At 37.4% G+C, this 27531-nt stretch overlaps 1 protein-coding gene across 1 annotated transcript in view; it reads left to right on the forward strand.

Moving 5' to 3' along the window:
- Positions 1-27531, forward strand: part of GLB1 (nitrogen regulatory P-II-like protein) — a 44893-nt gene that overhangs the window by 3343 nt on the left and 14019 nt on the right. The window contains exons 4-6 of the mRNA XM_089153443.1: positions 428-515; positions 22781-22848; positions 23007-23076. Coding sequence (XP_089009569.1) covers positions 428-515; positions 22781-22848; positions 23007-23076 — 226 coding nt within the window. The remainder of the gene's footprint in view (positions 1-427; positions 516-22780; positions 22849-23006; positions 23077-27531) is intronic.

Genomic DNA, 27531 nt, shown 5'->3' on the forward strand with positions numbered 1-27531 from the left:
AGTGAGATGCAATGAAAAAAGGAAAAGGGAAGTTTTATTGACAAGTTGTTTTCCTGTTTTTTTGGGGGTATGGTTAGGAAAAGAATTGATGACAAGGATTTTAATTGACTTTATTTCTGGCAATTCGTAACCCTTTAACTTCTAAATAGAAAGAAATTAAAATGATTACTTATTTTTCTCTGTCTAGTCTTTTCTCAGAACTGGTAGAGATTAAAAGATTAATTGTTTTCCTCTATAGAGTCTGTACTCAGAATTGGTAACGTCATCAGGGAAGTTGCCCATGACTGTTCTGTGTCTATGGTAACTGATTGATGAAGTAAAAGAGAAGAAAAAAATGGAGCCGATACATTTAACGTAGGGTGGTTATTTACTTATCTTATTTCTGTTTTTTTTTAAAAGCTGTGCTTAATCTTTGCAAATTTTGTAGGCTCTGCTGAACATGGGTATACGTGGCGTTACAGTTTCCGATGTTCGGGGGTTTGGAGCTCAGGGTGGGTCAAAAGAAAGGTATGCTGGTGAGTATTAATATCATTTTGTTGAGTGTCCAAACTAGAGTGATTTTCTAATGATTTCTTTCCCACTTTTATTTCTTTCTTCAAATGCAATAAATTCACTATCATCAATGACGTTGAACAGGAGTGAACTGCTTCCTGGTTGAGTGGATCTGATTTTTATTATTGAACTGTCATGCTTTTGCTTCTATTTAGTTTTCTTTTTGACATTTCTTTATGCACAGTATAGAAACCGTTGCAGCTTATGCAATTAAAATCCATGCATTTGCATAATATTGGAACTTGTGTGAAACTGCTCAGGACTTCTACAGAATCTGTTCAGCATTCTTTTGAGTTTCCTTTAGTTTGCATATCACTCTCCTGTCCTGATTAGTTTTTGGTCCAATTTTCTCTGTAACATGCAAAAGCAAATCCTCTTTTCTGGGCTTGCTGTCATTAGGAATTTGAAACTTCATGGGGTGATGTTACAAGGTGAAGAGAGGGCTAATTAATATCTGTGGCTTATGTAGCCAAGATACTGGACAAAGACAACTGATGAGTTAAGATGGACATCACCCGATGGATGGTTTAAAATTGGTCATGCCATCCAATGGATGCATCCATCTCACCTCGAAATTCCCACTGACTAATTATGATTTTGTTGCAAGCAAGACAGTCTAAAAATAAAACAAACTAAGAGAAAAATATAGGGGGGGGGTTGGTTGGTGGGAGAGTGAGAGTTTTGCTTTACGGGCTAAGAGTGGCATCTGGTGCAATTGGGAGGCTTCTGACCTCTAAAAAGAGAATCTCTAGAGGTAAAATTATTGTTTAATTTTTCATCACCTCTGTTATGATAATAACTACACTGATGATTAAAAGAGTTCTGATATTGAGTTAGAAATTAAGTTCTTTAGAATCAAACCAATTACTGAATCGAAAGAGAAGACAGGAAGAAGAGAGAAGAAGAAGAGGGAGAAGAAGAACCAGCAGCAGCTTACGATTCTAAATCAACTTCCCATAATCGCATGCTGGTCTTATAGCTTTCAAACTCCAATTACAACTTGAGAGACAAGTAACCTTGTTCTTTAAAAAAAGGAAACAAGAAAGCAATTGAAGGGCATAATAAATTGACACAAAATACTGCCCAAAATAGAAAGAAACAAAAAAGAAAAATATGAAAATAGAAACAAACTGAAAATAAAAACTAACTTTAATTCTTTTGAACTTGCACTAAGGATTCTTCTCCAAAAATAAAAATTTAGTAACTTGATCACTAAGATTGCTAACTTTTAAGTCTTGTGCACCAAGGCAGCAGTCACAAAGCTTGCGCAAGTCTTAACACCCCCCTCAAGCTGGCGCATACAAGTCTCCCGTGTGCAGCTTGGAACAAATAGATTGAAAATTAGGTTTGAATGAACCTTTAGTGAACACATCAGTTAGTTGATCAGCAGAGCCCATAAAGGGTGTCTTGATAATCTCTTTCTTGACTGCATTATGAACAAAATGACAATCTACTTCTATATGCTTTGTCCTCTCATGGAAAACTGGGTCACTTGCAATAAAAGTAGCAACTTGATTATCAAAACATCTTCTATCTCCTCCAACAAGGAACTGAGCCACATCAATTCTGCAGCCATTCGACCATGGTTTTATATTCTACTTCAACGCTAGATCAGACAACAGTGGATTTCGTTTTACTTCTCCGAGTCACAAGATTCCTACCAACGAAGGTAAAATAGTCTGTAGTAGACCGACGATTAACTGCGGATTCTGCGAAATCCACATCAGAAAAAAGAAACCAAATCCGTACATGGATTTAGTTGATAAATAAGTCCTTTACCAGGAGTACTCTTGAGGTACCGAAGACTCTCATTGCTGCATCCCAATGTGCCTTTTTAGGAGACTGCATAAACTGACTTAACACTTCTACATAATAGGAAAGCTTTGAGATAGATAAGCTTCCTAACAAGACTTCTGTATCGATGGACATCATCCAACAATTCATCATTATCCAATCCAAATTTTAATTGAGGATTGATGGGGATGTTAGTAGGTTTAGAGGCTAGCATTCCTGTTTTTGCCAAAAGATCCAAAACATATTTTCTTTGTTACAAGTTAACTCCTTTTTTTACTGTGAATTACCTCAATTCCCAGAAAATATTATAGGTTACCTAAGTCTTTAGTCTGAAAATGTTTTTGTAAGTGTGCCTTAACTTCATTGATAGTTCCAACATCACTTCCTGAGAGAATAATATCATCAACCTATACTGTCATGATAACTACACAGCCACCCTGCCGTTTAATCAAAATAGAATGGTCAGAATAACACTGAACTCCATAGTCTTACTGAATTTCTCAAACCAAGCCCGTGGAGATTGTTTGAGACCATAAATTGCTTTATGTAACTTACAAACATGGGCTCTATCCCCCCATGAGCAACATACTTTGGAGGTTGCTTCATATAAACCTCTTTATGGAGATCACCATACAAGAATGCGATTTTGATATCAAGCTAAAAAAGAGGCCAGTCATGATTTACAGTGAAGGAGATTAACACACGAACATTATTGAGTCTAGCCACAGGAGAAAAAGTGTCAAAGTAGTCAACACCATACTTTTGGGTATAGCCCTTGGCCACCAAACTAGCTTTGAGCCTTTCAACTGTACCATCAAAGTGATACTTGATAATATACGCCAACCGACAACGAACCATATCCTTCCCAGGTGGTAAATCTACCAAAGACCATGTATGGCGAGATTGTAAAGCATCCATTTCCATATCCATGGCGGCTTTGCAGCTGGAAATTTGCGGAAATGAGTGACAGATAGGGAACCCGCAAGATGACAGAAATTGGGAGGTAAATGAGAGGCAGACACATAATGGGAAATAAGGTAATTAACATTGGAATGTTGAGCAGGGAAATTGGTAAGTCATATGAAGTCTGAAGAGGGTCTTCGCTGGAAGAATCCGTTGGTGGAGAGGATGAAGGTGGAACCATAGTGGGACTAGCATCAACATCCATTGGAGGAGAAACGCCAGTGTCGCTATAAGGAATTGTACTATTCGTAATACGGTCTGCTAACTTATACTTTCACTGATAAACCTGGAGAGGAGCACTATCAGTCGACGAAACTGAAGATGGAATGGGAGGAACATCATCCAGAACAAAATTTTCATTAGACAGAGATGGACTTGAATAATACGGAGTAAAAAGTCACATCAACACTTACAAACTGTTTACAATGAATAACCATAGTACCGAAAACCTTTATAGACCGAGGACAAAGCTAATCCACATTATGGGGTATGTGAACAAAACATACACAACCAAACACTTTAGGAGGCACTAAAAAAAGTTTCCCCTCTGGGAAAAACAATTGAAAAAGGGGATTGGTTAGAAAGCAAGGCCAAAGTTATTCGGTTGATCAAATGACACGCGGTCAAAAAGTGAAAGTTATATGAAGTATATGAAGTAATTCTTGGGCATAGTTATATGAAGTAAAAGTGCTCGTGCAACCTCTAAGAGGTGATGATTCTTGCATTCAACCACTTTATTTCATTGGGGAGTGAAGGAACAACTAGTTTAATGAATCATGGCAAGAGAATCACAAAAAGCTAGATGCATCATTTTGCACATATTCTAAAGCATTATCGGATTGAAACACTTTAATAGGCAATCAAAATTGTGTCTTTATTTCTTGCACAAATTTTTTGAATATATATAAGAACTTAGTGCAATCCTTTAAAAGGTACGACCACGTGAGACGGGAAAATATTCCATAAAAGTCACAAAATACCGAAAACCATGCCTATTGCGAACTTTGTAAGGACCCCAAATATCAGAGTGAACTAAAGAAAATAAAGACTCACTCTGAGGAACAATGCAAGGAGGATATGTGGTATGATGATGCTTCTCTAACTCACACGCCTCATAGTTTAACTTAGACCTAAAAGTGGAAATGAAATTTTCAATGTGTCTAAGGAAAGTTGCCCTAAGCGACAATGCCACTGAAAAGCATCTACACCATCATCGATAAGAGTTGCAATTGGGACAACGTGCTCTAGATAGTAAAGTCCATTCCATTCCCACCCTTCACCAATCGTCTTTGTCGTGTGAAGATCGTGAAAAGCACAAGAAGTAGGAGTGAAGGTTACGAAACAATTTAAACCTTCGATCAACTGGCTAACAGATAATAATTAATTAAAAGGAAAATGAGCAACATGCAGAACTGATGATAATGTAATAGACACTTCCTAAACTTAAAATAGGAGTGGAAGTCCAATTAGCTATAATAACAAAATTATTCATAGTAGATATAGAAAATGAACTAAAGTGATGACTTACCAGTCATATGGGAAGAAGCCCCTGAATCGATGATCCAAGGGGTGGATGTAGAAGTAAGTAATGCTGTGTTACTTGCATAAGAAAGGGTTACGGCAGAAGTACCAATGGATGTGGAAGCAACTATTTCAATATTTTGCAAGTCACAACGGATTTGGCTCACATCATCTCGTAGAGTCTTAGATAGTTCCTAGAAGAAGATTCAGAAACATTATCGTTAGATGTTATTGTTTCAGTACCACCATTGGATACCACATGATTGGCAAGTCGTTTGGCCCATTTTGGCTTCCCATACTTAACCTAACAAGCTTATACCAAGTGTCTAGTTTTACCACAATGAGTACATAGTTGAGATGACTTATCCGCCTGTTGGACACCACGACCTTCAGATGATTTGCTAACTCTCCCTGAACCACGGTGACGACCCCTTCCGCAAGTAAAAGTAAAAGCAAAACTCTCTTCTTTGGAACTATTCCCAGGAGAATTATTTTTGGGCAAAGCAATCTGTTGGAGTTTAGAGTGTGCATTATTGAGATTAGGGATATGTTCACCAGATAAGAGATGTCCTTTGATGGCCTTTAGTTTAGGATACAAACCTGCAAGAAACTTAGACACAAAAAACTCATTCCTCTGGTGAGGGTTTGAAAAACATTCAACTCCTTTAACCTGTTGAAACTAAAATAATTTTTCATAAATACTATATATACGTGTCATATTCTTAGCTTGAGAATATGTTTCTTGCAAATCATCCCATATTCCCTTGGCAGTCTTGTAGAACAAAACATTGGCCGCTATGTTAGGTTCCATACCATTCCACATCCAAATCTTGATGATAGCATCATCTTAGGCTCAACTAGAGTAGGTTTTATCAGTCTTGGTAGGGGGGACAGTCTTAATACATTTGAGCTTACCTTTGCAAGAATATAGACACAAACAACTTGGGACCACAATAGGTAGTCGGAATTATCTTTTAATTTGACAGAAGAAATCTGAACATTCACGTTGTCTCCTAAGGGTCCCTTAAACTTAGTAATACTCATGGTGGAATCATTAGTTATGTTAGACATATAGGGTAGATCTTTGCAACACCGTAGAATAAACTCACTCCAAAAACTGCAGTGCAAGGAGTAACAAAACAGCAACGACCCAGAACTTGGATCGGGGGAGAAAGAATTCTACATTACACAGAATAAGAGAGTAGGTAGGGTAGTAAAACTAAAATCGTTCCAAGTTTTGGGGTCTTCAGTACATGCGGTGGGTACAAAGATTACTTTACATGAAAGACTGATAAAAAAACATGTTACTTGCAGCTATAAGTGGCTGCGCACTAATAAGAACAGAAGCAGAAAAAAATTCAGAAGAGAACAATGGAGACACATTGATTTGATTAAAAGAGCTTTGATACCATGTTAGAAATCAAGCTCTTAAGAATCAAGCCAGTTACTGAATCGAAAGAAAAGACAAAAAGAATAGAAAGAAGAAGAAGAAGGAGAAGAGGAACCAGCAACAACCTGTGATTCTAGATCAACTTCCTATACTCGCAAGCTGGTCTTATTTATACCTTTCAAACTCCAATTACAACTTGAGAGACAAGTAAGCTTGTCCTCTAAAAAAGGAAACAAGAATACAATTGGAGGACAAAATAAACCGACACATAATTTTGCCAAAAATGGGAAGAAACAGAGAAGGGAAGTATGACAATAACAACAATCTAAAAATAGAAACTAAGTAATTCTATTTCTTCAAAACTTGTGTACCAAGGATTCTTCTCTAAAAATAAAAACTTAATAACTTGAGCACTAAGATTGTTGCCCCAAGCCTTGCGCACTAGGGCAACAACCACAAAGCTTGTACACCAATGGTGTACAAGCTTACTGTTGAGACTTGCGTAGCCTTGGTGAGCAAGTTTTGTGGTTGTTGCCTTGGTGCCCAGAGTTGGGGCAGCAGTCTTGGTGTTCAAGTTATTAAGTTTTTATTTTTGGAGAAGAATCCTTAGTGCACAAGTTTCGACGAATTGGATTTTCTTAGTTCTATTTTTCAGTTTGTTTCAATTTTCGTACCTTCCTTTTCTGTTCTCCCTATTTTAGGCAAAATTCTATATTAGTCTATTCTATCAACAAGTTGTAATTTTATTTCCTTTTTTTGAGGTCAAGATTACTTGTCTCTCAAGTTGTAATTGGAGGTTGAAATCTATAAATAAGACTAGCTTGCGATTTTAGGGAGTTATCTAGAATCAGAGGCTGTTGCTGATTCTTCTTCTTTCTTCTTCCTCTTCTTCTCTCTTGTCTTCTCCTTATATCCAATAATTGGTTTGATTTTTAAGAACTTGATTTCTAACATGGTACCAAAGCTGTGTTAATCAAATCAGATCTCACCTAATTGAGCTCTTCTGAGACAGATTTCTGCATTTGTTTCCCTGGTGCGCACCCACTTTTTTATTGCAAGTAATGTGCTGTTAGATCAGGTTTTTATGTAAACTGATCTTCCCACCTATTACTTGTGCTGAATATCCTAGAATTTGGATCAAATTCAGACTTATCTATCCCTTTATTACCCCTTTTCGTTTCTGCATTTTGCAGAATTTTTGTTAGCCCTTTTGCTTCTGCATTCTGCAGAACTTTGTTTTATTAATCTCCAAGTCCTGGGCTGCTGTTATGAGCCTTCTATTCTACGGCTTGTGTAATTCCTACTTCAGTTTTTCATGTCTTCTATCACTAGTGATTCTACCATGAGTACTGCTGAGTCTAAGGGACCTCTAGGAGATTACGTGAATGTTCAAATTACTTTTATCAAATTAAAAGGTAGTTACTACTACCTATTGTGGTCCTAAGTTGTTCGTGTCTATATTCTTGCACAAGGTAAGCTCAAATTTATTGAGACTGACCCCCTGTCGATACTGATAAAACCTACTCTAGTTGGGCCCAAGGTGACACTATCATTATGATCTAGATGTGGAATAGTATGGGACCTGGCGTAGCGGCCAATATTATGTTCTACAAGACTGCCAAGGGAATATGGGATAATTCATAACAAACATTGTAATGCCCCGGATGGGTATTGTTATTTTAATAAAGGTTTACCTATGTTATGGATAGCTCCCAATGTGAGTGATCGGGTTAAGGCATTGGAGGCTACAAGAGGTAAGGAATTAAACCAAAAAAATGATGAATGTATTTATTTTTACTTCATTGTTTATTAATAATATGAGTTCTTAGAGTGAACCAGTATGGGGATTGGTTGGTTGAGATTTGAACCAGACCTTCAACCCATGGTTAGCTTTTAAAAAAGAATAAAGAAAAAAGAAAAGAAAACATCCAAAAGAAAAAAAACGAATCTTAAAAGCTCTCTTTGTTCTTGCAAGAGAAGGGGAAATGGTGAGTTAGGGAAGAAGAAAGTAAGAAATTAAGTGAGGATGGACTGCTGTCCTAGGCTTTAGAAGATGATTAACGATATACCTTGGGCTGTTCACCTTCAATCCTAAGCTGATTTGAGCAAGGAAGATAAGGAGGCTTGGAGATCTGCTTCTTGAGGTGTTGGATTGTTAAAATGGCGTAAGATTCTTATCTTTGAAGCTCAAAGCATGTAAATTATCTTTGAAGTTTCTTCTTATGATAGTTGCATGTTTTATTTTGTGGAGGAAAAAACTTCATCTAAAAGGTTATGCAAGGTTGCAGCCCAAATGTTCGTGAAAATGCTTGAGAGGTAAAGTTATACCTTAATTGCCTCTCCATAATGTGGTTGCAACTCATGTTGGTCCTTGATAGTTCTAGGCAATTCTACCAAAACTTGAATATTAATGTAAAATTTGAAGTTTGGTTGTGAAGCATGTGTATTAGAGGATAATTGTTCTTGATGCAAAAGAAAGGGGGGAAAAATAAAGCAAGTAATAGTTGCTGAATTTAGTCTTACCAAAGGTGTTCTAAGATAAAAAAAAAAGAAGAGAGGAATTGTTGCCCGTTGGGAAGTGAAGAGGACATGGGGAAATTGCCTGACAATCATTTTCCTAGTTATCTCAAGTAGTTCTTTTTAGGAAGGTCATAAAGCTGAAATTAGTAGAATTGGGTTTATAAACCCAGCTAAAACCAATAGGCTTAAATCTTTTTATGAAGGCAACAATATGACTTATATAAATGGAACATATATTTTGATCTAATAGGAGAAAATGTGGGTTCTAACTGATTCTAGATCAAGAGATGTGCCTGAATCAAGAACAGGTAAGTGATATTAGCTAATTCTTCTGTCACGACCTAGTTCTTAAGATTTGGTGGGGCCTACAACAGAACCCAATTGGGGTATGTGACAGTTCCTTTCAGTTTTAACCTGTTAGAGCCACATATAATCTATGCTAAACAAGCATAACAAAGGACCAAAATAACTAATTTGGTTGATAGTTTGACTCCTATAATATATATACAGTCCATTATCCAGACCTAGTTAAATGCATACAACCTAAAAAAGAAATATATACACTTCACAATTCAGATTAACAAAAAGCATCAGTTGCCCAAAAAAAAAAAAAAAAAAAACGTTCATTATCCTCTCCTTTAAACGTGTTTTTGGGTAACACCCTTGCCTTTGTCATTAACTTGGGAACCTGTCAACATATACAATGATGAGCTTTGGGAGCCCAATAAGTGATATAGATAACCATGTGAGGCAAACCCAATATACATCCATTACTTCACCAAAGTGCCTGGCCATAAAATTATTCCGTTACTTTTTGATTCCCACTTCAGCTTTTCCTTCTTTTCCCCCCCTTCCTTATCTTTCTTTCTTTCTTTATTTTTTATATATATTTTTTAATTATTAATTCTTAACCTAAGCTTTACCTATAGAGAAGACACCCTCAGTCTAGACCATATGAGTGGCATTAGTCTCAATAATCTTAGAGGCTCTTACTTGGAGATTCTTTTTTCAGTCTCTTGGCACAAGGCTAGGTGTTCTCCATTGACAACTATCATTGGTCTTGTCTATCTTTTCACTTTTCACTTTGCTTCATGCCTTCCCATTTGGGTACAACCAATACCAGGCCGTATAGAAAGCGTGCTTATCAGCACTTTAGCATATTATCTCTCTCTCTCTCTCTCTCTCTCTCTCTTTTCTTCTCATTTTCCCTTCTTATGTTCAATTCCAATCTTGCTTTACTATCATTTCAGTTGTCACTTAGTTTTAGTTGAACATGGCTTGACATTGTTCATGCAAGCATCAATATAATCCCACATTTAGTAAGGAAAACAGGCAAATTCTAAAATTTACAAGTATACACATTGAGCATTGTTGCTCATTTGTAGTTTAATAGTTCAGGATTATAATCAACATTTTCATTCAAGTATTTCAGCTGTTGTTCATTATACCATTCAATTCCATGCTATATTTAGCTCATATTTTCATTCAAGTATTTCAGTCATCACTCAATATGCCATTCATAACTATGCTATATTTAGCTCGTTGAACAACACGTAATGCACTCCTATGAATTGCACAAGAGAAAGAAGTAAGAACTCATAATCTACAAGTATATATTGCCCTCTTATTGGGTGGCATGAATTAGTCGATATCACTTACCTGTTCTTGTTCCGGACACATCCCTTTATCTAGAATCAGTTAGAACTTGCACTTTCTCCCATTAGATCAATACATATATTTCATTTATAAAACTCATATTGTTGCCTTCATAAAAAGCTTTAAGCCTATTGGTTTCAGCTGGGATTATAAACCCAATTCTACTAATTTCAGCTTTATAACCTTCTTAAAAGCTAATAATTACTATAGGGTGCATAAGTTCTTGAGAAAACTAGGCAAATGGTTGTCAGACAATTTTCCCATGTCCTCTTCGCTTCTAGTCGGCAACAATTCCTCTTCCCCCCCCCCCTCTTTAGAACACCTCTGGTAAGACTAAATTCAGCTACTATTACTTGCTGTATTTCCCCCCCCCCTTTCTTTTGCATCAAGAACAATTATCCTCTAATACACATACTTCACAACCAAACTTCAGATTCTACATTAGCATTCAGGTTTGGGTACAATCTTGAGATGGTATACCTTTACTTTAGATCAAAGAGTTGCCTAGAAGTATCAAGGACCAACATGAGTTGCAATCCACATTATGGAGAACCAACTAAGATATAACTTTGTCTTTCAAGCATTTTCACGAACACTTGGGCTACAACCTTGCATAACCTTCTAGATAAAGTTTTGTTTTTCTTAACAAAATAAAACATGCAACCACCATAAGAAGAAACCTCAAAGATAATTTGTATGCTTTGAGCTTTAGAGACGAGTCTTACCTCAGTTTAACAATCTAAAAGCCCTCAAGAAGCAAATCTCCAAGCTTCCTTATCTTCCTTGCTTAAATCAGCTTAGGATTGAAGCGAACAGCCCAAGCTGTATAGTTAGTCATCTTCTAAAGCCAAGGACAGTAGTTGATTCTTCCTTAATTTCTTCCTTTCTTCTTCCCTAACTCACCGTTTTCTCCTTCTCTTGCAAGAACAAAGAGAGCTTTTGTGATTCGTTTTTCCTTTTGGGTGTTTTGTTTTTATTTTTTTATTTTATTTTAAAAGCTAATCATGGGTTGAAGGTCTGGTTCAAATCTGAACCAAACCAACCCCCATACATGTTCACTCTAACAACTCATATTATTAATAAACAATGAATTAAACACAAATACACATTCATTAGTTGTTTTTCTTACCTCTTGTAGCCTCCAACACCTTGAGCCGATCACGCACACTAGGATATATTCATAAGATAGGTAAACCTTTATAAAAAAAAACAATACCCATGCGGGGCATTACATCCTCTCCCCCTTAAAATAATTTTGTGCTTGAAAATTACGTATTTTATCAATAAAAAAGTTTAGGATATTGAGTTTGCATATCTTCTCCAACTCCCAGGCTGCTTTTTGGCCTGAATTATTACCCCATAATACCTTTACACGTGGTATGGATTTCTTCCTTAGCCTCTTTTCTTTTTGATCAAGGATCTTTATTGGTTTCTCTTCATATGTCACATCTTGTTTCACTTAGTGTTTTATGATGCAGAACGTAAGATTGATCAGTGACATATTTCTTCAATGCTGATACATGGAATACATAATGTATGTAGAACAACTCTTGTGGCAAAGCAAGTCTATCTGTCTATGGGCCACCGCTCCAACTTGCCCCAAAACCTCAAATGGTCCTATATTCGTGGACTCAATTTCCCTGTTTTACCAAATCTGAGAACACCTCTCACTGGTGCTATCTTCAAAAAGACTTTGTCACCTACTTCAAATTCCAACGGTTTTCTTCTATAATCAACATAATTTTTTTGTCTGCTTTGTGCAATTCTCATCCTTTCTTGTATCAACTTTATCTTTTCATGTGTCTGTTGCATCAATTTAGCCCGAGCAATTGCTTTTCACCAATTTCACTCCAGCAAATTGGAGATCTACATTTCCTTCCATAGGGGGTTTCATAAGGAGCCATTCCTTTGGTAAACTGGTAGTTATTATTATTATTATTTTTTGGATCAATGACTGGTAGTTATTATTATAAGCAAAATCAATCAAACTTAAATGATCACTCCAAGCTTCCTTTAAAATCAATCACACAAGCCTTTAACATTTCTTCTAGAATCTAAATTGTCCTCTCAGTTTGTGGATGGAAAACTGTACTAAAGTTTAAATGAGTACCCAAAGCCTTTTGTAAACATTTCCGAGACTTGGAGGGAAACCTTAGATCACGATCTAAAACTATGGAAACAGGCACTCGGTACATTCTTATAATTTCTTTCACATCTAATTTTTCCAATTTATCCAGTGGATAGTTAATTTGGATGGGAAGGAAGTGTGCTGATTTGGTCAGCCGATCACAATCACCTAAATGGCATCATATCCTTAGGAAGTTCTAAGCAAGGCAGTTAGAAAACCTATAGTAATTTGTTCCCATTTCCATTCATGCACATCTAGTGGTTGTAACCAAGGTGCAAAATATCGGTGAAATTCGTTGTTTCTCTCCTTGGCAAAACTGGCGAAATGGAGAATTTCGCCGATATTTCACCAGGTTTTGGTAGGAATTCGTTATCCCAGTTTTGGGGGGCATTTTAAGTCATTTTTGGCCGAAATTTGGTGTCTAGCCTAATTTGATGCCAATAAATACCTTGGAAGTGCTATTTTGGCCTAAAACATCACCTAAACTGACATTCTTGATCAGCATATGCCCGGTTTTACAGTAAATATTCAAACAGCCTTTACTTTTGATCCGAGATGAGTTTTGGGACCCACATCATATCAAAATAAACAGCTCAGAAAGTTGTATAGCCGTCCTTACATGAGTATACCTAGTAGGTGTCATTTTGACTACCAAATTCCATTGTTTAGTGGGTTTTCGGGCCACTTTTAGTTTCCTAGTTAAATTTGGGTTTCTATTTTTGAGTCGTTTTAGCTTTGTCTTATTTTCCTAATATTTTTAGGGTTTTTTAGCTATATATACATGTCATTGTTATCTTGTAAGGAGATTCCCACTTTTGGATTACAAATTTCAGTTTATCAGAGTTCCTAGAATTCTTTGTTCTTCAAGTAGGCTGCATTAATGTCGAAGATCGAACCAAAATAGAGCAAAAAATGCAAGAAACATGAGAGAAAAGCTCTGGAAAACAAAGAAAAATTGAGCAAAAATTTCGCCTAAAATATCGTGAGAAATCAATAAATCGGCGATTTTTGGTAAATCTCGTTTTGGTCCTTTTTTATTTATGTACCTACCAATTCGGCAAAGCCGATTTTTCCTACCTTGGTTGTAACAACGCTGAAGGTCTTTGGTGTTCTACTTTTACTAGTGGGCAAGTCAAACACCTCTGGACAATGTCAGCTATTTCTCTCTTCATATTATTCCACCAAAAGTGTTCTTTCAAATTCTGATACATTTTGGTACCACCCGAATGTACTTAGTATGGGCTATTGTGTGCTTCATTAATCAGTTCTTGTTTTAACTCTTGATCATAAGGCAGACGTAACCTTGATTTATACTTAATAATTCCAGCTGAATCAACATTAAAATTTGCCCGCTTTCCATCTTGTATTCTTCCCTTACTCTTCTGGAGGAAAATGTCATCCTTTTGTTTTTCTTTGATGCGTTCAAGAATGGAAGGTTTTACAACTGAGCTTGCAACCAATGCTGTAACCTCACCTCCAAACACAAGTTCAATTCCCATCTTCCTTGCATCTTCTATAAGATGAGGTTGACTAGTTATTAGAGCTGCAGAGTATCCTTGTGACTTCCTATTTAATGCATCAGCCACCACATTTGCTTTATCAGTATGTAGTTAATATTGCAGTCATAATCTTTCATTAGTTCTAACCACCTTCTTTGTCTCAAGTGTTTTTGAGTGAAGATGTATTTGAGACTCTTGTGGTCAGTGTTTATCTCATATTTTTTTCCATACAAGTAGTGTCTCCATATCTTTAGTGCAAAAATGACTATTGCCAACTCCAAGTTATGAGTTGGGTAACTGTGTTCATGGGGCTTCAATTGCCTTGATGCATATGCTATGAACCTTCCGATGTTGCATAAACACACAACCTAAACCACTCCTTGAATGCATCATTATATATAACAAATCCTTCAGTTTCAGAAGGCAAACTCAGAACAAGTGCAATGATTCATCTCTGCTTTAGTTCTTGAAAACTTATGGCAGTCATAATCTTTCAGTAGTTCTAACCACGTTCTCTGTCTCAAGCTCAATTCTTTTTTAGTGAAGATGTATTCAAGACTCTTGTGGTCAGTGTATATCTCACATTTTTTCTCTATGTAAGTAGTGTCTCCATATCTTTAGTGCAAAGATGACTGCTGCCAACTCCAAGTCATTAGTTAGGTAATTTTTTTATGGGGCTTCAATTGCCTTGATGCATATGCTATGACTTGTTGCATGAACACACAACCTATGCCACTCGTGAATGCATCACTATATATAACAAATCCTCCAGTTTCAGAAGGCAAATTCAGAACAGGTGCAATTATTATTCTCCGCGTTAGTTCTTGAAAACTTTACTCACATTCATTTGTCCATATAAATCTGACTTCCATATAAATCTGACTTCTTTTCTTGCAAGTCATGTTAATGGGATTGCAAGTTTGGAAAATCCTTCAATGAATCTCCTATAATAACCAGCTAGTCCTAGAAAACTCCTTATTTTAGTCACATTAGTTGGTCTGGCCCAATCCACTTGAGGTTGGACTGTGCTAGGGTCCACCAAAATGCCTGTAGCAAAAATTACATGTCCTAAGAACACAACCTTATTATGCAAAAATTCAAGACTTCTTTTACATAGCATAAAGCTTCTCCTTCCTTAAAGTTTGTAAAACTGCTCTCAAATACTTCTCATGTTCTTCTTTGTTGTTCGAATACACCAATATATCATAATGAAGACAGGAACATACTGATCCAGTACATCATGGAACGACCTATTCATTAAGTCCTTAAAGGCTATAGGTGCATTAGTTAACCCAAAAGGCATAATAAGAAACTCATCATGTCCATACCTGGTCTTGAATGCATTTTTTGGCACATTTTTCTTCCCTCACCCTCAACGGGTGATAGCCAAATCTCAAGTCAATCTAAGAGAAGACCTTTGCTCTTTATATTGATTAAATAAGTTATTAATCCTAGGTAAGGGATACTTGTTTTTAATATTGACTTCATTCAATTCTCTATAGTCAATGTACGTTCTCAAAGTCCATCAATTTTCTTCACAAATAGGACTGGGGCTTCCCAAGGTGAAACATTGGGTTGAATGAACCCCTTATCCAATAGCTCTTGCAATTTTTCTTTCAATTCCTTCAGTTTTTGTGGCGCCATTCTATATAGAGCTTTAGTAATTGGAGCCGTACCAAGGATAAGCTCGATGGCAAACTCCACTTCCCTTTCTGGTGGTAACTCTGATAAGTCTTCTGGAAAGACATTAGGAAATTCTTTCAACATCGGTATCTTAAGTAAAGTCACCCCATTTGCTTCCAAATCTTGCACAGAAGCTAAATATCCTTGGCATCCTTGTCTATGCAATCTCTTAGCTTGAGTATTCGAAATCATTTTTGTTGGTGAAGACCTTATTTTCATTCCTGAGAATTGCATCTCAGGCTCCCCCAAAGTTCTAAGTACCACCATCCTTTCATAACACAAAACATTGGCATGGTTTACAACTAGCCAGTCCATCCCTAGAATCACATTAAAAATCCTTCAAATTTATAACTATCAAATCAGCCCTCAACTTTCTTCCCTCATAGTCTAGTTCGCAGGATTCAACCATTTCAGTTGCTTCCATCACATTGCTAGATGGTGTAGTTGTATATAGCAAATAATCCGTTGGTTTAACTTCCAATCTAAATCTCAAAACAAAATCACATGATATAAATGAGTGGGTCGAATCGGAGTCAAAGAGGGTGTATGCAGTCTCATACCAATTCTAAGCATTCCTGATATCACATTAAACAAACGTAACTTATTAAAAACAACAAAGCAAACATTTTAGCCATTAGTCCACTTATTATTTCATTTCATTAAAGATAAAGATTATACCTGTCAATATTGTCTGGGAATCCTCAGCCTCTTTCTATGTCATTTTAAAGAGTTGCCTAGGGTGCTTAGCTTTCTGTGAATCTTCAATTTCTTTTCCTTTCTGAACTCCTTGGACCCCCAAAGTTCGTTTTTGTCCTTGCTTGGGCTGCTCTCTTAAAGTGGGGCAATCTCTAGCTAAGTGAGCCCTCGGTTCCTCCCCACACTTGTAGCAAACAAATGTGTCAGAAAGGCACTTCCCCCAATGTTTCTTTCCACACTTGGGGCAAATTTTCTTTTCTTGTGGTTGTTTGCTTTGGGGCTTTTTTATAGTGCTTATCATATGAGGTGCATATTTAGAGAGCTCCTCAAATTTTCTTTCAGACTTTACAATTGGCATAGACTCTTACTTTTAAGTTTTTGAATTCAAATATCTTTTGTTTCTTAACACATGGGGGAAAATACTTTCTATCAAATTCTTCTCTATTCAGGGTCCATGGAATTTTTCCATGTGTAGCCAAAAGGATAGGTTTAGTTGCTTGCCACGATTCATTTGCATCATCAGTGAGCATACATGTGACGCACATCACCTTTTAAGAATCTGTATATCTAATGGCATCACAAGCCTTCTCCATGTCCCTAATCCACGGTGTAGCAATAGTAGGATCAATGTTATCCCCCTTAAATTCCTTATAAAATTTCTTGAAAATTTTCAGGACTCTCAAGTCATCATCAAATCCTTTCTTAGTTTCCCTTTTTCTTCTTCTCGCTCAGCTGCTTGGGTAGCTTGATCAACTAGATTAGCTTGCCTTTGCATAACACTAGCTAAATTTTTGAGTGCTCCCAAGAATTCTCCAGTTTAGGATGCATCACCAAGGGTAGGATCAACTATTGGATTTGATATAGGAATCCTAGCTTCTCCTCCTGTCCCCTGACTAGCTCCTTTGCCTTCTCCTGATGGAACCATTTCCTGATTACCAAACGAAAATTTACAAATCCTCCATTCACAATTCATAATTCATTTCACATAATTCTACTTGATTATCGTAGAAACATCATCATATTTCAACTTAACAATTATAAACATTCATTCCTTTCAATTCAACCTTTCCAATCTATGACATTACATAGGCAATCCTCACTTGCTATTCTTCTTTTTCTTACTAATCAAATGCTTGATATTCTCAGCCAAAACAATTTCTCCTCAGATCAATTTGTTCATCGGACCATAATTAACTTTCCCTTAGCCTAGTTCCCCACCCCCCCGCGCGGTAATTTCTTATGCCATTGGTCATTCTAGTCTACATTATCTAGAACTAGGCCCTGATACCACCTCTGTAGGCCCTAAAGCTTTTCATATGTATATGTTGACAGGTTCCCAGATTAATGACAAAGGCAAAGGTGTTGCTACCCAAAAACACAGTTAAAGAAGAGGATGGGAACTTACTCTTTTTTTTGGGGGGGGGGGGGGAGGGGCAAGTGATGTTTTGTTAAACTGAATTGTGAAGTGTATATATTTCTTTTTGAGGTTGTATGTATTTAACTAGGTCTCGTCTAAAAACTTACATATAAGTTAAAAAAGGCAATGGACTGTCTCTTTCTCTCTCTCTCTCTCTCTCTCTCTCTCTCTATGTGATGTATATATATATATATATATATATATATATATATATATAGAGGAGTCATTGAGTCAAACTGTCAACCGAGTTAGCTATTTTGGTCCTTTGTTATTTGTTCAGCATAGACTATTTGTGGCTCTTTAACAGGTTAAAACTAAAAGAAACTGTCACATGCCCCAATTGGGTTCTGTTGTAGGCCCCACCAAGCCTTAAGAATTGTGGTAGTGACAAACGTATTCCCAAGCCAAAAATATGACATGTATCTACAGTTTTCATGAAAAATTATTTTAGTTTCAACTCGCTGGCAAATCTCTGCAGGTTACAATTCCTTCAAAGACATAATGGAGAAGTTGATGTTTTTCAACGCCTCACTACTAATATAGAGAAGCTTAAGGCCCAGAGGAATGAGTTTTTTGTGTCTAAGTTTCTTATAGGTTTGAATCTTGAGCTAAGGGCCGTCAACAGACATCTCTTAGTTGGTTAGCATGTCCCCAATGTCAATGATGCATACTCTAGACTCCAACGGATTGCTTTGCCTAAGAATAATTCTCCTGGAAATAGCTCCAAGGAGAGAGCTCTAGTTTTACTTCTACTCAGGGAAGAGGCCATGGTTGTGGTTCAGGGGGAGTTGGTAGATCATCTGGTGGTCGTGATGTCTAGTAGTCGGATAAGTCATCTCGCCTAAGTACATTTGTTAAAGGCTGTCAAAGGACATATCTTAGCTAGTGAGCATGTACCAATCTCAATTATGCATACTCTAGACTCCAACCAGTGCCTTTGCCTAAGAATAATTCTCCTAGAAATAGTTCCAAAGGAGAGAATTCTGCTTTTACTTCTACTCGTGGAAGGGGCTATGGCCGTGGTTTAGGGGGAGTTAGTAGATCATCTATCATCGTGGTGTCCAACAGTCGGAATAGTATGGAACCTGCCACATCGGTCAATGTTATGTTCCACAAGACTGCTAAGGGAATATGGGATGATTTGTATAAGAAATATATTCTTGAGCAAAAAATATGGCACGTCTAATGTTTTTGTGAAGAATTATTTTAGTTTCAGCGGGATGACAAATCTTTGCAGGATTATTACAGTTCTTTCAAAGGCATGATGGAGGAGTTGAATGTTTTTTAGCCCCTCATTACTGATATAGAGAAGCTTAAGGCCCAGAGAAACTAGTTTTTTGTAGTTTTGAATCCTGAACTAAAGGCCGTCAAAGAACACCTCTTAGCTGGTAAGCATGTCCCTAATCTCAATGATGCATATTCTAGACTCCAACGGATTGCTTTGCCTAAGAATAATTCTCTTGAAAATAGTTCCGACGGAGAGAGTTCTGCTTTTAATTTTACTCATAGAAGGGGCCGTGGTTGTGGTTCAAGGGGAGTTGATAGATCATCTGGTGTTCGTGGTGTCCAGCAGTCGGATAAGTCATCTCGGTTATGTACTCATTGTGGTAAAATTAAAAACTTGGTAAAGGCTTTTTGGGCTACGCATGGGTAGCCAGAATGGACCAAGCAACTTGCCAATCATGTCGTATCTGATTGTGGTACCAAAAATAGTAACATCCAACGATAGTGTTTCTGGATCTCCTTTAGGGAACTATTTAAGACTCTACGAGATGATGTGAGCCAAATCCGTTGTCGCCTGAAAAATATTGAAACAACTGCTCCTATATCCATTGGTAATTCTGCCACAACCCTTTCTCATGCAGGCAACACAATATTACTTCTAAATTGACCCCGTGGATTATTGATTCAGAAGCTTCTTCCCATATAATTGGTAAGTAATCGCTTTTTAGTTCAATTTCTAAATCTATTATGAATACTTCTGTTGTTATAGCTAATGGGACTTCCACTCCTATTTTAGGTTCTAGAAGCGTCTCTTCCACTTGTGAAAGATGTGGTTTGTTGTCGATGGGTGTAAATTGTCAAGTATCACTTTAATGGTACAATTGAACAACTTAAGGCTCGTCTGGTGGCCAAGGGCTATAGCCGCTATACACAAACATATGTGTGGGCTATTTTGAGACTTATTCTCTTGTGGCTAGACTTAATCCTGTTCGTGTGTTAATTTCTTTAGTTGTAAATCGTGATTGACCTCTTTTTCAATGCGATATTAAAAATTCATTCTTGTATGGTGATCTCCTTGAGGTTAGTATGGAGCAACCTCCAAGGTATGTTGCTTAGGGGGAGGGCAATGCCCGTGTTTGTAAGTTATATGAAGCAATTTATGGTCTCAAAGAACCTCTGCTGCTTGGTTTGAGAAATTCAACAAGACTGCGGAGTCTTTTGGGTTGTTCAGTGTTATTATGACCATTTTAATTTTATTAAATGATAGGGTGATAATGTAGTTATTATGGCATGTTATGTTGATTATATTATTTTCTCAGGAAGTGATGTTGGGGCTATTAATGCAGTTAAGGCACACCTACAAAAACACTTCTAGATTAAGGACTTGGGTAACCTACAATATTTTTTGGGAATTGAGGTAATTCGTAGTAAAAGATTTATTTTGTCACAGAGAAAACATGTTTTGGATCTTTTGGTAGAAATTGGAATGGTTGCCCCAAACCTTTAACATCCCTATGGATTCTCAGTTAAAATTGGGTTTTGATGATGGTGAGTTGTTGGATGATGTCCACATGGTGGGAGATCTCGCGAGATCTCGCCGAGATATCTCGTTTTTTCACCTTGGCGAGACGAGATGGAGGTCAAGATCTGCGAGTTGGGATATCTCGCTCGAGATCTCGCCATATCTTGCCCTGGATCTCGCTGGAACTCTCAATTTTTGCCTTTTTTTTTTGGTAGATTTTGGCTGAATTTTCACTTGTAACTACTCTTAGCACATCTACAACAAGGAAGATCAATCATTCTCTACTTGTCTTATGAATTTATGATTTAATGACTTATATAGAACTTCTAATGGTTGTATAATTATTTTATTCTTGAAAATTGAGATTGTGATACTCATATGGATGGAATTTTGATAACATTTAAGTTAGTTGATGCATTTGATATACTTGCTTTTCATTTATATGCTTTAAAGGTTCTATATTACATGTTGTATAACATTGCATTCTCTAATCCTACTACATTTCGGTTTCACACTATGGGTAGACTTAGAAATCATACATGGGTTGTTTCTGACAAATCCAAGGCCACCAACGTGTTCAAAAGGCCTTAAATAAGCTAAATACCAAGTTTCAACCCAATTGGGACCCTAAAACCCACCGAGATGGGCCACCGAGTTGACGCCAAAAAATTGTATATCTCGACCGAGATCTCACCGAGATGGTCGAGATCTCTCTCGAGAGCGAGATCTTCTACCATTCATGTCCATCGCCATAGAAGTCTTGTTGGGAAGCTTATTTATCTCATAGTTATACGGCCTAATGTTTCCTACTTTGTAGGTGTGGCAAGTCAGTTGATGCAGTCCCCTAGAAAGGCTCATTGGATGCAATGATGAGAGTACTTCGGTATCTCAAAAGTGCTCCTAGTAAAGGACTTATCTATCGACTAAATCGAAGTATGGATTGGTTGCTCTTTTTTATGTGGATTGGGTAGGATTTCTAGTTGATCGTTGGTCTACTACAGGTTATTGTGCTTGATGGGGGGAATCTTGTGACTTGGAGAAGCAGAGAACAGTCCACAGCTACTCGATCTAGTGCTGAAGTAGAATACAGAGCTATGGTCCGCATGGCTGCAAAGTTGATGTGGCTTCATTCCTTGTTGGAGGAGATGGGGTTTCCATTCTGTGCTCCCATGAAGATGTTTTGCGATAGCCAAGCTATTATTTGTATTGCCAGTAACCTAGTGTTCCATGAGAGGATGAATCATATGGAGGTAGATTGTCATTTAGTTCCTGATGCAGTCAAGAAGATAACTATCGAGACACCCTTTGTGGGTTATGCTTATCAGCTAGCTGACGTGTTGATTAAAGCTTTGTTCAGACCTAGTTTTCAGTCTATCTGTTTCAAGCTGAGAAGGGGAAACTTGTATGCTCCAGCTTGAGGGGGAGTGTTGAGACTTGCACATCCTTGGTGCACTAGCTTTAAGTTGCTGCCTTGGTGCGCAAGACCTAGGGCAACAAGCTTAATGTTCAAGTTACTAAGTTTCTATTTTTGGAGAAGAATCCTTAGTGCACAAATTTTGAAGAATTAGAGTTACGTAGTTTCTATTTTCAACTTGTTACTATTTTTGTACTTTCCTTTTCTGTTTTTTCTATTTTGGGCAAAATCTTGAGTTTATTTTGTCCACAAGTTGTAATTTTGTTTCCTTTGGAGGACAAGGATACTTGTCTCTCAAGTTGTAATTGGAGGTTGAAATCTATAACTAAGACTAGCCTGCGATTCTAGGGAGTTTATCTAGAATCGTAGGCTACTACTGGTTCTTCTTCTTCTCTCTTGTTTTGTCTTTCAATTCAACAACTAGTTTGATTCTTAAGAGCTTGATTTCTAACTAACAATTATAGAGATATTACACAGTTACATAATTACATCAATAACAACAACATCCACTTATGACATATGACTACTCATCTGACATCTTCAAACAACTCCTGATACTCTCGATCTTCTCTTTTGTTATCCCACTTAAAATAAAATAATTGAACTTAATAGTACGTAACAGATTTTGTAAACATCAGTTGGTAGTCTTGCTGTAATTGCCCCGTATATCTCCATCTCAGGGGCAGAGAAGCAGCATTTTCCTACTTTGGCTTGGTAATTAATTATTCCTGCTTTGTTCCATTTTGGTTTAGTTTCCTATACTTTCTTTCTCTAATCTAAATGTCACCTGTAACCCTGTAGGTTCTGAATTTTCTGAAGACAAGTTTGTGGCCAAAGTGAAAATGGAAATTGTGGTTAGCAAGGATCAGGTACCATGGCATCATGTAGCATTTCTTTGTCTTCAATTCGGCTAGAGATAGTTTTGATTCTCTATTTTTACATTGCTAGTGGGAGTCTTGTGGCCTTTTGTCTGCTGATTTTTTTGTCCTTCAAATTTTCATTGCACCTTCGTGTGATTCCATCTCAGGTTGAAGAAGTAATTGCTAAGATAATTGAGGTGGCAAGAACTGGAGAGATTGGCGATGGCAAGATATTTTGTAAGAATTTACACTCATTTTTGTGAATAACCATTTTGAGTATTTAGTTTTGGGATTCCCAGCAGTAGACATTGGACAGTCTTAATTCATTTTTTGTTCTTTTCTTTATGTCTTTTTCTTCTAATGCTGATTGAACTCAACTTTCTTGGAGATATCAATGTGTTTATTTGATGTAGTTCAAAAGCCCATACATACCCATAAGAACAAGCTCCAAAATCAGCTCAACAAGGTTGGCTGCGACTGCTGTGAGAGGCAGCCTGGTTTGATGATGTGGCGAGTTTTTCTTGGTTTAATGGAGCGTGAATGTCTGTACATTGTTCAAGTTATTGCTCACGTGGATAGTGTCACAGCCTATTATTTGGCATATTAAATATTCTTAGAGGATTTTGTGGGGCCTAAGATTAAACTACATGAAGATTTTGTTCTTGAGAGACTTAGGACCTTAGTTAAGTTTTTATTTTAGTTATTTATGCATGTGGCTGAAATATAAAGCATAATAGTTTCTGATTTTAATTAGTTTCTATTTCCATAAGATTCTATTGTCACTATCATTAAGTTATTAGTTTCTATGTTAGATGTTAGTCTACTAAATTTCTATTTTTTTGTAAAGTTGTAACGAAGCTATAATACACCCTTACATTGCGATAGAAAGAGGGACTTTTGGAGAAATTGCCCTGAGTTATGGAGTAAAATCCCTGTTCAATCGCTGAGATAGTTGTGGCTGAGAGACCCAGGGTTGAGATAGCCCATTTCTTCTGTCTATCTCATGTGAACCAGAATCCAGCCATTGGCTGAAACCCTGAAGTGGCAAACCTAGGGCTGGCCAAACCCTTTAGGAGGGGTAATTTGGTCAATTTCGGTCCTATTATCTGCTGGGATTTAATTTCAGAATTTGTGTATTTAATTCCATAGTCTTGTTTGTTTGGAAGTCTTGATTTGATTTGTGAGTTGAGTTCTTAAGTCCTTAGGAGTCTTTCTCTAAAGTTGGACTCTTATAAATATGTTAGTCTTTTATTTCAAGAAGAATCTTTTAATTTAGGAGGTTGTTAATTACAAGGAACAAATTTTGATCAAAACCAAAGTTTCAACCCAAGGAAAATGCGAGATTTCCAAACCAATGATTCCCCCCCCCCCAAAAAAAGTTACTTCAGTTTCGAGCCTTATTTGGGCTCAAAATGATCTGGATTCTTGCATCATACGTATTTCAAGCGTAATAAACATAATGGAACTACTAGTTTACCAAAAAAACCATTGAGAATGTAACATTCAAGTATATAGTATATATGAGAAGAACCGAGAATATTACCAAGTACAAGTTTGCCTAATACATGTCTCCCTCTTCTCTCTGCACCCCATACAAATGATAATACATGTCCCATGATGTTGGCTCCATATAATTGACAACTGTAGCTTTGTATGTGGCCTCATTCACATGATTAAGATATCCTAATCATGGGAAGTTGGGAATCTCCTGATAATGAGTTGATAGAAAGGCTGGTGGTGGTTGTGGTATAGAGTGGAAGATCTGCTCAACAAATGAGGAACCACCCTTGTTGTCGATAGGGGTATGAACAGTATAAGTTCCATAACCATAGTAAGGTTCTAGTGCTGACTCCTATAGGTGTGACACGAGGAGGGACACCGTAAGCTCGATGACCATAAGGTTCCATTGGTAGCTAACCCTGAGTCTAATAGCCAAGAGGAACACCATAAGGTCTATAACCGTAAGCTTCATAAGTTGACCCAGTAGAACCAACACTTTCCACAGTAGTATCATATGAGGACTTGCGGGCCTATGCCACTCGGATCCTCTAGAGGTGGAGTCTTTGGAATCATCTATGCTCATCGATCTCATAGAGCCCACCGAGCTCTCCTCATCAGCCGGACGGTAAGACCTATATGATGGTGTGTCCTCCATACCATGTCTGTGTTGTCTCCCCTTTCCCTTCCTCGAATATGTCGACGAAACATTTTTGTCTCGAGATGCAACTCCACTATAGTCTAAATCCTGTGTCGTATGGGTGAACTACTCTCACCTATGAATCTCAGTGGTTGTCCTCCCCCTTCTTGATTGTCACATACTGGTGGTGTTGGTCTGTTCCTAAGATCAGCTGAATCCTTATCATGAGGTCCAACACCTTCCTCATCCCCTCCATCATCGTCATCGGGGGATGCCTGTGTTGCATCATCATTGGTGTACCAGACAATCAAATCCTCACTTTGGGTGAACGCACTAGGGTGTGGCAAGAAGGGATGGGGCTGGCGCTGCATGTGCACTCTCCTCTTGGGCCATGAAGTCCGCCACATCAGCCCCATCTCCTTTGCAATCTGTCTTCTGGGATGACCTCCCTCCTTATCTAGCAAGGGCTCTCCATTGTCCTTGATCCAATCAACTACTAGGTTATCATCATTATCCATCTCAAATATTTTAGACCAACTTGATCACATTACTCTCTATCCATTCCTTGTCTGATATGATTCTCTTTAAGTCTTATATTATAGTGTAAGTAGACAAGGTCCTCTAGATGCTTCACACCTAATTAGTTGTGCCTCTTTGAGTGGATGAGGCTGAATGTGCTCCAATTTCGCTCACAACTAGTGGCAGAACATGTCTAAGAGAGCACTTTGCATGCAATTTTACTTAAGTGGGGTGATGAGTCATGGCCAAATTGCAACCACCATTTAGCTGCAACAAATATAGACTCCAAGTCATTTCAATACTTAAGTAACTAACTTAAAGATAGAATATAAGTAATTAAATATATAATAAATTAACTTACCCCCAGGGGCAGATTCCTACCCCGATATGGCCGTGGAACTATCGAAACTCTTGGTGGCATCCCTAAATGCCTTCATCTATCTAATATATAAAGAAACAAACAATAACTAGGTTAATACTTAATAACTTAGTATAAAACTATGAATTGTGAATATCAAATCACAATCTCACCTCCATAAGGTGATTGCCTATTTAGATGGATCCGGTTCCAACCTCTCCACTATAGTTTGGACGACATCGATCAAATTTTACCTCATCCTAAGCATGTCTTTATAATGGTACTTGGGATTTAGATAGTATGTTGTGTAAGAAAAGGCAAAAATAAAAAGGAAAAGTCAATACTCTAGTGTGATAATATAATGAAAATTAAATTGATTACTATACTTAACGACTCCCCATCTTTATGTAGTGGATGCTACAACATAGACTCCCATCTAAGTTGAATGATGTCAAGGATTTTCTTGTTGCCCTGTGGGTAGACCTGAGCTACTTGCTGCTTCATCCTATTTACTGTAGCCCATATGTGTGGTAGTGTAGGTCTTCGCCGCTAATCTATCATCCTCAACACATGCACCACAGGCTCAAGCACCTTCACCACTATCCTCACACTATTCCAGAAACTGTCATTGAGTATGGTCAACTGTGCTCTCCTTCGTTCTATGGATGAAGAACCCTCTCAATTAAACCATTGCTTTGATACAAACATGCTCTTAAGGCCAGTCTTCCTACTCTCAAAGCTCTATAATGCTATCCAATTGGTAACAAATTTGAATATGCATGGCCTCTTTAAGTCACCTTGACACTTGTCCCTCATCATCTTTAGTATATAGGTGTGGTTATAGATGAATGTGCTAACTTGTTAGGCTTGCTCCACAGTTTTCTTCACAAGCTTGACAGATATAGCTTGGAGTCCAAAAGAGCCTATATCTGTCCAGATAAGAATGTCCAAATTAGTGATGATTTACTGAACTATCAAGGCATCAATATAAAGTCATAAAGTGTATATGTAATGTAATATCTATTTGAAAATTTAAATTAGTAGATAGAAGCATGTTTTGATACATGGAGTTCTCCATCATCTTCAACCCAACCTTTTTGTAGTTGGAGCCAAATATCAGTCACAATTTGGATCACATTCTCCACTCTAACCTTGTTGAGAAGCACGATTTTGGTGGAATGGCTTATTGATCAGTGTGATCTCAAGCCCTCTATTTATAATAAAGTGGAAAAAACACTATTACATAAATACCATTACTTGGGTAACAAGAAATAGAAACTTACATGAACAAAAACTCTTATAGAGTTGAACTCCTAATAGAACTCAACCAACACTCCCCCTCAAGTTGAGGCATAGATATTAGTCATGCCCAACTTGCCTACAATAGGAAGGAAATCTCCTTCTTTCAAACCCTTGGTGAAAGCGTCTGCCACTTGGTCTTCAGATCTCACAAAAGGCATGTAGATAAGCCCTTGTTCCAACTTTCTTTTGACAAAAAACCTGTCAATTTCAATGTGCTTAGTTCGATCATGTTGCACAGGATTATTATTAATACTAATAGCAGCATTGTTGTCACAATATAACATCATAGGGTTTGGAACTTGGACTCCAATATCTTGTAGCAAGCCTTTCAACCATAGTAGCTCACAAACTCCACGAACCATAGCTCTATATTTAA

The sequence above is a fragment of the Hakea prostrata genome, chromosome 4 (assembly GCF_041222555.1).
Source record: "Hakea prostrata isolate BN-2017 chromosome 4, UWA_Hpros_2, whole genome shotgun sequence".
NCBI classification, from domain to species: domain Eukaryota; kingdom Viridiplantae; phylum Streptophyta; class Magnoliopsida; order Proteales; family Proteaceae; genus Hakea; species Hakea prostrata.